Genomic DNA, 12280 nt, shown 5'->3' on the forward strand with positions numbered 1-12280 from the left:
ACAGCAATTATCTCTGTATGCCTGTCATTAAAAAAAATCATAGTTTCATGTCATTAAAAAATCATTGATTTTTTTTATAGAGCTTTTATTTAAAAAAAACAGTTTTCAGTGTATACCTGAGATAAAAAATTTACAGTTTTTAAATTTTACCTGACATTATAAAATCATAGTTTTCGGTACATACCTGACATAATAACAAAAATCATAGTTTTTAACATATATCTGACATTTTAAAAAACAATCACAGTTTTCAGCATATACCAGACATTTTTAAAAAATCATATTTTTAACATATACCTGACATTTAAAAAAAAATCACATTTTTTAACAAATACCTAACATTTTAAAAAAAATACCTGACAATTTACGGATAGAGCTGTCATAAGAGACCTGTGTATAGCTTTTCTATACTGTCTATTTCTGTGTGTACCTATCTGACAAAAGTTGTGTTTGATTGCCAATTTTTTAGTTGTGTTTATCCACTTTATAGTTATGTCTGCTTTAAATAAAACATAAAATGTTTCCATCCTAATTATATTCGATGTCGTATTGTATAAGAAAAGAATACATGTTAAGATAGTTACGAATTCATTATTCAATGTAATAATACATATATTTGATTAAGATTTTAATCCAGGTATGTATTAAAGCTGAGTAAATTTAAAAAAAAAATTCTATAGCAGAGGCTTTAAAAAGTCAAGTGCGAAATATAATCTTCAAATTTTGCCGTGATCTATAAATAGCTAAAGTTTAAGAAATAAAAAAAAATGTACCTTACCATTCTCTATTTTATTTTATTATTATTTTTTTTTTACTTTTTTATATTATTTTCTCAAGATTTGTGTTGTGTCTTAAATATTGTGAAATGAAATAGTCACCCACACTTATTGGAAATTAATAAAAAAGATGAATTATAAATGTATTCCAATTAACTTAAAATACTAGAATCATCTGAATTTGATAATTACAAACGGTTTTCTGTGTAATGATTAACTTTTATAAAGTAATTAACTCCGACAAGCCAGCTTTTTAAATAGATCTATTTAATTTTTTTATAGAAATCTTTAATTTACTTAAAATTTTTATTTGTTGTAGTTTTGCATCTTTTTTTTTTTGCCAATACACAGTTTATGTTCTGTTCATTAACGCGAATTTAGTAGTAAAATTAATTAAAACTATTATATGTTGTCCTGCTTTTTAGTATAATTATATTTTATTTTAATTGATTTTTTTAAGTTGATTGATTTTCGTTGTTGTGTTAGCGATTTTGCAACCATAGTAGATCTCATGTGTGTTTAGGTTTGTGTTTTCTTGTATAATGGTCTCTGTATGTGCTTATAAAGGTTTGTGTGTTCTAAAATTATGGTCTCTGTATAATTTTATAAATGTGTGTGTGTGTGTGTTGTATAATGGTTTATGTATGTATGTATACAGGTGTGTCTGTGTATGTTGAATAATGATCTCTCTGTGTATTGGCAACGTTGCGCCTTAGGTATGGTGTTTGAAGGAAGAAAGGGGGGGGAGGTCTTCTTATACGAACAAGTTATTTAAAGTACACAATTTTCTTATAATTTTAAGTACCCCGAGTAATACATAATTATTTTTTTTAAATTATGTTTCAGGTTTGGGTTCGGGTTTGAAGACTTACATCAGATCGTCTGGTTCACGACCTGTCACGTGACACAGTCCTTGTGGGCGGGGACATGGAGTGTCTCTTAGACCATAAACCTTACGACGGCGTCATGAAGCCGTACGACACCTCCATGAAGCCGTACGACACTTCCATGAAGCCGTACGACGCAGCCATGAAGCCGTACGACGGTGCCATGAAGCCGTACGACGCAGCCATGAAGCCGTACGACGGAGCCCTAAAGTCTTACGACAGTGCTATGAAGTCGTATGACAGTCCTATGAAGTCCTACGAAACCTCACTAAAGTCCTACGAAAGCTCAATGAAGCCTTACGACCAGACTATTAAATCTTACGACCAGTCGATTAAATCTTACGACCAGTCAATTAAATCTTACGACCAGAGTCTGAAAAACTACGACCCGTCGCTGAAGTCCTACGACACGCATATGAAACCGTACGAGACGCATCTCAAAGCCTACGACACACATCTGAAACAATACGACCCGTCGATAAAAAGCTACGAGCCCCATCCCAAGTCGTACGACCATACGCTTAAGCCTTACGACCATACTATGAAACCGTACGACCAGTCTCTTAAGATCTACGATCATAGTTCACTGCTGCCTGTGTCGAATGGCCACGACCTCTGTGAAATGAAAAATATAGCAGCGGCGAAAGTTGAAAACAAAGTCTCCGGCAGCGGAACAGGGCTGTCATCTGGTGGTACAGCCGGCTGTTCGATGAATGACAACGACGATGCTGACAGCGAGGACGAGTCCCCCAGCACCACAACCAACCCCCCGGAAAGCCCTGGGGAGGAGGAGGGGAAGAACGGGAAGAAATCAGGGGTCGGGGTCCGCAGGTCGGAAAAACCCCCGTACTCCTACATAGCGCTGATTGTCATGGCGATTCAGTCATCGCCGACCAAACGCTGTACGCTCAGCGAAATTTATCAGTTTCTTCAACAGAGATTTCCATTTTTCAGGGGAAGTTATCAAGGGTGGAAAAACTCGGTGCGGCATAATCTCTCCCTTAACGAATGTTTCATCAAGTTGCCCAAAGGCATTGGTCGACCGGGGAAAGGCCATTTTTGGACCATAGACCCTGCAGCCGAGTTTATGTTCGAAGAGGGGTCATTCAGACGACGACCGAGAGGTTTTCGAAGAAAATGCCAGGCGCTTAAACCTTTTGGGATGCTGAACGGAATGGGCGGGGGCGGTCCGATGATGAGTCATTATGATTTCATGGGCCCCCATAACCCCGGGATGTCGTCCATGAACATGGCCTGCGGGATGGCCAACGGTCAGATGTCCTCGTACGACCCGTACTCCCAGCAGATGATGCCCGGGAACTCGATGCAGCAGATGGGCATGGCCCCCAACTACAGTTCCTACAACAGATACGCCCAGAGCGCATGCGCCATGCCAGGGTTCCAGTCACCGGTGTCCAGTCTGCCCAGCATGGCGTCCATGTCGAACATGGCCGCCGGCCTCCCGAGCATGTCCAACTTCCAAGGCATGTCCAACATCCACAACATGACGTCATCGAATCTACCCGGCTTCCACCACGGTATTTCCGGGATGAACGCCATGGGCGGCGCCGACTACAATTTAGGCAGTCTGGGCGGTGGGACTACCCCCGGGGGGTTCCAGCCCCCGACGTCGTCCACGCCTAACATGACACCGCCCTCGTACGACCGCGATGTCTTGGGGAACTCAATGCGAGATCCCAGTTCTCGCGAGAACTTGTTGATGCGAGACACCAGTGCTTCAGACAATTCTTTGAGAGACACTTCTTCGGCAGCAGGAGCTTCTGGGCCAACGCCCACTTCTAGAGATGGACTTCTGTCTCCTTCCTCCGATCTATCCCACGACGTCCAGGCGTCGATGGCGAACAAATACGCCGGAAACAGCCCGTCGAACTATCAATCCCGAGACGCTGTCATGGCAACGCGGGACGCCATCGCGGCGTATCAGATGCGGGACTCGGGCGTTTATTCAAAAGAAAGTCTACGGGATTCGGTCGCGGCGTATAACCGTGACGCCGTGTCGGCGTACAACCGTGACGCCGTGTCAGAGTCGCTGCGTGACGCCTCGCTGTATCACCGGGAGCAGCAGGCGCTGTATAGCCGGGACTATTCCACGCCCATGGCGGGCGCCGGGAGCAACATGATGCCGGGACTATACCAGTGGGGCGGGCAGACCCCCAGAGGTGGATACCCGAGCGGGGTCAAGCAGCAGCCCCTCTCCCCCGCCGGAAGTACGGGGTCGCTCCAGTCCATGTCCCCGCCCTCGAGCAATGACCAAAGTCCGTATGGATCTACGACGAACCCCAGCCTGGGGGGTGAGAGTGTGGATCTGTCCGTCTCAGGTAGGTGTCTTGGTGTATTGGTGGGGTAGGTTTTTTTGCCTCCGTGTTGTTCTGTGTGATGCTGGGGTACGTTGTTTCAGTATTTTTTTTGTCTAGGATGTTTGGGTCGGTTCAGTGGCGTAGCGAGGACGGGTGTCACCCGGTGCGGCACTTAATGGTGTCACCCCCCCCCCCCCCCCAGAGGCGTAGAGACTCTTCCCGGGGACAAACTTTCAATTTTCGATTTGCAGCCCCCCCCTCAAACTTTCGATTTGCATCCCCTCTTCGTACTTTCGATTTGCACCCCCCCCCCTCAAACTTTCGATTTGTAACCCCCCCCCCCCCCCTCAAATTTTTCTCTATATATTTTACTATTTTTTGCCTTGGTGTCACCCCCCTAAATGGTGTCACCCGGTGTGGTCCGCACCTCCCGCACCCCCCCCCCCCCTCGCTACGCCTCTGGGTAGGTTGTTTTACTGTTTTGTGTGGTGGTGTTGGGGGGTAGCCTGTTTTGCTTTCGTCAGTGTTCTGTGTGGTGATGTTAGGGATCGGTTGTTTTACTGTTGTTGTGAGTGGTGATGTTGCTGTAGGTTGTGTTTGTGTTTTTTTGGTGGTGTTGGGATAGTTTTTCTTGTTTGTTTCACTGTTGCTCTGTGTCGTATCCTTAGCTTTATATCGTATTTCACCAAAAAGCTAATTTAAGATTAAACTTAAGGTTACATTTACTGCAAAAAGTCATTTCCTTTAAAGTTCAATGTGATATCACATTTAATCTTTAGTTTGAGATTAAAAATAAATTAACGTTCCCTTTTTAACCTAAATGTCCCTGGGGGCAGTGAAATAGCTTGAATATTATTGTAAAGTTTAGATCCTTGTCTAGGTTAGACCAAGCGTAAATTAATCAAAATAAGTGGATAATATTAGCTTTGATGTTAGCTTTGAAAATCTTCCATTCTATTCTGTTTTTACTGATGTGGGTAAGTCCAGCTAGATATTTGGATTAATTTTTAAAAAATAATTAGAACACCTTCGTTTAGTTAAATAAACGTGTGGTACCTACGATAAACAAGATAAGACGATCAATTCATTATCTTCATCAATATCAATATTATAATTTTTACAAAGCTCTAAAATAAATTAACTTCTAAAAGGTATGCTTAATGTGTTAACTTACAAAACCCTCCAGACTAAAACCATATATATAAATTTACAAAACATACCTTAAAATGATTATACAGCTTGATAATAAAAAGTGTTGAAATGTTGGAAATGTCAAAAAATGGGTAACATTAACACATCTCAAATATAAGAGCTCGAAAAAAGGCTAACAAGTATGGAGAAAATGTTTTTATTGGTCTATAATACTTATAGTATCGGGTTTTTTTTTAAAACGCCCTTTTAAAAAAAAAATTGAGTGGCCTACACTTACTTTGATTGCATTTATAAAAAAGTGTATTACAAAATAAATAAATTTGAACAAAGCGTCAGGTTTAACAGTTTATTGTTTGATTGTGTAGCGTATTTTAAACCTTACCCGATACTACATTTCCTGTGAGTAATTTTCGTGACAAACAAGTTTACCGTGGCCATTTTCTATCCCTTGCTCATGGTGGGTGGTATTGTCTATTTTTAGAACAATAGCCACAGTATTTATTTTTGGATATCGGAGATTCCCTGAACAATTTCTGTTGTTATCTCGGGTCTCGAGACATTCCGTGACGTCACAGTCGTTATTGTATCCAGTGAAAGTAATCTTCTGCGGGTTTTTAAACCCCACCTATCTCTCCATGTCCCACCCGTCCCCACCCCACCCATCTCTCCATGTCCCACCCATCCCCACCCCACCCATCTCTCCATGTCCCACCCGTCCCCCTCCCACCCATCTCTCCATGTCCCACCCTTCCCCACCCCACCCATCTCTCAATGTCCAACCATCGGTTATCGAGTTTCTCCCCACCCAACCCAGCCCTCGGTGTCCAACTCTAATTTCCCTCTCCCTAACCCCAATCCCGTTGTCGTAGTCCCCCCCCCCTCCCAACTATCAAGATGCTCCCATCTCCACCCACCTCTAGAAATAATCCATACCTATCTCCCCCAACTTCCCAACATGGTATAGAAGTGTGAGCACTTGTCTTTGTACTAGCAAAGGTGAATTACTAAAGAGATAAGGAAAACTTCACTTTAATTATTTTTATTATTATTTTTTTTTAAAAACAAAATTCCTATAAAATATTTTAATTCCCTATCTCAGTGAATTTTAGCATCGGATAACATAAAACATTTATTATATAATTATCTTTAAAACACAATAAAGGTGGTGTCTAAGTTTTGAATATATGTTCAGCAAAAATGCAATATAAGCAATACCAATGTAACTGAACAATTAATAGCGCCTCTTTACTATTTTGTATTGATTTAAATTATGTCGTAAATTAATTTACATATTTTTGTGTAAATGCAGCCTGCTTCCCTTACGGTACTGATCCATTTTCTGGGAAGAAAAAAAAAACAAGGGAGTTAACCAAAACTGCAGCATTTCTTGTCCAAGGGGAGGCTACCGAAATCCAGTATTTCATGTCATGCAATCTCGAATCTGAGATAAAACAGTTTATCGTGGTGTTTTGAAGATGAGGTGGTGGAGCCCGGGGGTGAGTGATTCAGTGCTCCCGGTGGGAACAGTGGGTCTCTTGTAGGCTCGGGCTATGTCCATCTTCACCTCTCGAGTGAGACAGGGGGACTGGGGAAGTAGGGGGTGGGGGAGGGGGGAGGAGGCAGAGACATCTGCAATTAAACTACACGTGTGGGGGCGCTTTGGTTAAGTGACTGCCCAACACATTTATTTACGGATAGTGAATGTATGTATGTTATATATTGTGCATCACGTTGGCATGTTGCGTACATTTTCTGGTTGGTGGATGTTGTTTATAAATGACATCATCAGTAGCGTACGCAGGGGGGGAGCAGGGGGAGCGGCCGCTCCCCCTCTGGCCATTTTCAGCAAAATGGCGCCTTTTTTGAAACTTTTTAAACTCAAAGTTTTAAAAAAATATATATTTGTTAAAAAAATATTTTTGGTCGGCACATCTATGTAAATCACAAGATTTCTTTTCATGCAGCAATTAAGCATTATTGTACTAGTCTAGTAGTGTCTACGTTTACAACACGTATTAACAGCTGCATCAGTTTGCCATTCTAAAAATATCCATTACGATGCATTGCAATGTTTAAAAAACCTCTACGGTAATACCACTTGGCAAGAGGGGTGTTAAGTTTAAGGCAACTGTATAATGTATTTGCTTACGAATAATTGAATTAGAAAATGTTATACATAAAGCTTCACACATAATTACTTTATATATACAGTTTGAATCGTGTGATTAATTTTTTTTAAAATCACAATACAGAAACAAATACAACTGATGTGACACCTCTATTTTTAATTTACTTATGAGCAAACTGCGTAGTGGTGGGGAAATTTTGACAAGGGCAACAACGTCATCACGATGAAGTAGTAGTATTCTTACAGTTTGGGCGATAGTGATTATAAATTATATGAAACAGTTACAATCCCCTCCCCCATGGACCCCTTTGTAAAACAAATATTGTCATAATACTACTGCTACTTATTTAAATCTATTTCTGTAATATATATTTGTGTAATATATATTTGTGTAATATATATGTATGTCATCTAAAAACTGACGCTATGTTCACTCTGAGTTGGTTATCTCCCCCCCCCCCCCCCCGCACACCTCACCACCACAATTGTGTAGAGCGACATTAATGTCACACCTAGGTATACACTGGGTTGGATAATTGACCTAAAGTGAACGGTAAGTGGTGAATAAAGTTGAACCCACCCCACCCCCTCCCCAACCAACCCCGAACTGATCTGTTAAGTACATGTAGAAAAACGCTTAATGATGTACTAAAGTACCATGCCGCCAGAAAATTAGCTTTCTAAACGTAAAACTCTGTGAATATTGTTTTTGCAATTACCAGTAAAAAGTGTGTGAACAATACAGTGATCTAACCCATACCTATCACAATTAAAAAAAAAAGATCTTTAAAAACACAAAGAAGCAGTAGATAATTAAAATATATGATCTGAACTAAAAGACCGACATTTAGTTTAATGTAGGATGTTGTTCCGAATGTTGTTCTGTTATATAGAAAAGCGTGGTTTTATACCAACTCTGATTTTACAAACTTTCATTATGCTGTAAAACTTTAGCATTTATGATGACGATATATTAAATTCTGATTATAGACAAAAACATTTTGTAAACATGAATAGTGTTAAACAATTTCATTATATTCTAAAGTAATTATTTATTTGTTTTGACATTTATAATTAAATGTGTAGATATATACATATTTATATTAAGAGAGTGATTATTTCCCTTATTTCACTTGTCTTAAGTAATTTCCCAGGTATTATTATGTAAGAAATTCGTTTACAAGAACTACAAAACAGATTGTGTTACGTTCATTGTTTTTGGTTGTAGTGTGTATATATATATATTTTTTTTGCTTAGAGTGATACAATTTTTGTTTTGTCGGCCTACATGGTGTGTTTTTTCTTATTTCTTCAGAGTGCTACTTTCAATTTATTTTACATCATAGCGAAGTAATGAAATACAGCTAGTATATATATATATATATATATATATATATATATATATATATATATATATAGTGCTATAATACTCACGTTGGCTAAGAATAAAAATAAAACTGTCCTTTTCTATGCAAAATATTTAATACACGTATGCAGAACGTATTAAAAATTCGGCGCCTTTTTTTGCTCTTTTCGCTCCCCCTACAACGAAAACCTGGATACGCCTCTGGACATCATACACCTAAGGCGTATCAGATATGGGAGTTTTGTCAGAATTTGTTACTTGGGACGGCGTGGTCGGATGTTAGAGCACACGACTGCTAACCCGATAGTCTCAAGTTCGAATCCCGGGTTTATGACAGTAGAACGTCTCGAGTCCATCCAGATCTAATGGATGTCAGGTTAGGGAAAGTAGATGCGGCTGAGCATACATCGGACCACACTATCCCTTCATGTGCCGAAGTCACTTCAACAGGTGAAATCTACTTCACCATGTCCCGGGAGGTTCGCAAGGTTACGTAGGGGAGGTTTCAGAAATACAGTAATAATCTAGTTCTGGATCAAAGTAACGGGTGCAAAACAGATATCATCTGATTGAAATTTTAAAAAATACATGTAAATTTAAAAAAATACTTGATTTTAGTTATTACTTTTTCCTGACGCCCAAACAAATGACCGGTTTTTTTTTTCGATGGTTCGATTTATGGTTTTTTTTTCCTAAAATAATTTTTTTTTTAATTGATTTCCTGGCATAAAAAGCTACATGCGAAAAACAAATCTTGCATTGGTCGCTAAGGATTTTCTTTAAATTGTACGACATGTTTAAGAAGTTTTAATGAATTATGGAAATTTAAAAGTTTAATATCAAATCTATAGGACCAAGCTTAAAAAGTTTAAATAAACCTATTCGCATCCTACATTACAGTATTTGATCCTCAACCCACCTCTATGCACCAAGGCACCCCCCTTGCCCCACCATCCACGGTTGTCCATTAAACAAACATTGACCAGTCAGTCCCCCCCCCTCCATCTATAAACACCCAGTACCTGACCGTTAGAGCTGACCGCTCTATGCTAATGAGTGGCTAGGTCCCCCCCCCCCCCCCCCTACAGCTGAAGTGACCAATGGCAGGTCTCAAGGGGTTTTACTTTCTGTTCCATATCAGGTCACACACTGTGCTACTTGGAGAGACACACTTCTGACCTATTTCTGACCACACAATGTGCTACTTGGAGAGACACACTTCTGACCTATTTCTGACCACACAATGTGCTACTTGGAGAGACACACTTCTGACCTATTTCTGACCACACAATGTCCTACTTGTAGAGACACACTTCTGACCTATTTCTGACCACACAATGTGCTACTTGTAGAGACACACTTCTGATCCATATCTGACTACACAGTGTGCTACACTGAGCGACATATTCCCGATACACTTCTAACTACACACTGAGCGAGACGTGCTGTTATATCGTGCTAGATTTGCAGACACTATTCTGACCCACCTTAGTGCAACATGCAGCAACTACACATTTTTTACCATAAAACTAAACTACCTTTCTGAATACCACTATACAACTTCCCGATTTTAATGTACATCTTAATCTACCTTTTGTTGTTACATTTCATTATCTTGATGATTTTTTAAAGTCACGATTTTTCAAAAGAATCCATGCACCTCCACCCTAACCCCCTCCCTCCTCCCCCCCCCCCCGTGTAAGGTCATAGCTAACCCAACCGCCACTAAGCAATTAATTATGATAGAAAGACTAATAAATTAACCTCTCCCTCCAATCACTACCACCCATCACCCACAGTATATCGTAACAAAAGTCAGATCCCTCCCTCCCCCTCACCAATTACTCCGGGTGTGTGACGACTCATTATAATCATAAACGATCGATGCTTGCTAATTTCAGTCATGAAGTTAAACTTGAAAGTAAATATCGACACATTTGAAGGCAAAGTAAAAATTTAAAAAGGTACTTAACTATGTACTGAGCTATCAAGGCTGTTTAAAAACATTAAAACCTTTAAATTTTAACTCCAATCTTTCAAGTATTGCTAATAGATCGCTTAATTACAAAGCTTTCTATGTAGTCTGATTATAGTTGGGTTTACATTTGAAATACTTTTTCCAAAGCATTTTCTAATTTATTTAACAAATGTACCTAACATTCACTATCATTGAAATGATATTAATAATTTATACATTATATTTATATAATTCTTCTAAAATTCTACAACTTTGTTCTAATTCCTTCCAACGTCTCTGTGAGTCTAGTCGTCTAGATTTGATTTAAATAACTTAAAATAAGGCTTCTTAATAACATTCTGAAATTATAGCTTTAATTAGAGTAATATATTTACAGTACTATAAATTCACACGCCGTTCAGATAAACATCATTAGCTAGCTTTCAATATACAAGATATTTTATTAAACAACTCTGTGAAATGAAGAATACTAGATACAACATTGAAGTTAAACGTAATGTAACACATCCCACTTATGTACACATCGAACTAAAACAATATGTGCCGCATTTTGGCAATGCTTATTTATCTCAGTACAATGAAAAATATACCCACTCAACAATACCAAAAATAAAATGTGTAAAAAAAAAAATTCAAAATAAAAAATTTTAGGGAATTTATTAACACCAATGTAACAACGGTAAGAATTTGAATTTGGTCATTGATCCTAATATTTCATTACAATTTATTGATTAGAAATTTAAAAAATCCTACACACACACTCATACACACACACACATTCACACACAAACACAAACACACACACACAAACACACACACATATACAGAAATCTAAAGACATTCATTAAACACAGAGAAAAAAATCAAAATACCTAACATTTTTCAACTTCATTTTTTTTTACCCCAATAATTTCTAAACTTCAATACTCTTTTTTTTTTAAAATGATTTTTTATTTTAAAAGCTCGAGTTAACTCCCTTCACCCCAAATTAACTAGAGGGAAAAATATCTAATACCTTACGACATGATGAGTATGGTGGGAAGAGGGGGGGGGTAGGGCGAACCTACGTAAGACGACAACGTGTCAGATTCTGTGTCTCCGGGGAGCTGCCCCAGACACGGGAGGAAAAATTAGCACGTGCTCGGCACCCCTGGGGCGCGAGCCCACCTAGACCCGTTGCAGGTGCGGCCTGTGGGAGAGGGAGCAATGTTCCTCTCTCAGCGGATACACGTTCCTCACTCAGAGGTTCCAGGTTTTAACCGAAAAATTGGACGTGTGTCTGTTTTAATTTCTGTCGTGTGCATCGTTGCACTCTTGAATTTCTGAGTGAATGTGGATCGGAATGTTGAGAATCTTCGATCAAGTGTTAAAATCTGATGGTTCTTTATTAAACTAATAATTATATTATCATCATCATCCGTCATTTCTGCTACTGTTCAGGCCCGTTTAGCGTAAGAAGCCAAATACAGCTAACAAGAGTTCTCAGTCCTGTTAATGGGCTACTACAGTTCACCAGAGTTCTCTGTCCTGCTGGAGTATGGGCCGTCAACTACAGCTCTCCAGAGTTCTCTGTCCTGCTGGAGTATGGGCCACCAACTACAGCTCCAGAGGTCTCTGTCCTGCTGGAGTATGGGCCACCAACTACAGCTCTCCAGAGTTCTCTGTCCTGCTGGAG

The 12280-nt window shown here is 39.4% G+C and overlaps 1 protein-coding gene across 1 annotated transcript in view; it reads left to right on the plus strand.

Moving 5' to 3' along the window:
* Window positions 1-2044: 2044 nt before the first annotated feature.
* The window catches only part of LOC131958383 (forkhead box protein A1-B), a 36162-nt gene continuing 25926 nt past the window's right edge, over window positions 2045-12280 (plus strand). The window contains exon 1 of the mRNA XM_059323396.1: window positions 2045-4002. Within this exon, the coding sequence (XP_059179379.1) occupies window positions 2079-4002 (1924 nt within the window). The 5' untranslated portion in view covers window positions 2045-2078. The remainder of the gene's footprint in view (window positions 4003-12280) is intronic.

The sequence above is a fragment of the Physella acuta genome, unplaced genomic scaffold (genome assembly GCF_028476545.2).
Source record: "Physella acuta isolate Inbredline_101_S28 unplaced genomic scaffold, ASM2847654v3 ptg001323l, whole genome shotgun sequence".
In the NCBI taxonomy this organism is placed as follows: Eukaryota; Metazoa; Mollusca; class Gastropoda; family Physidae; genus Physella; species Physella acuta.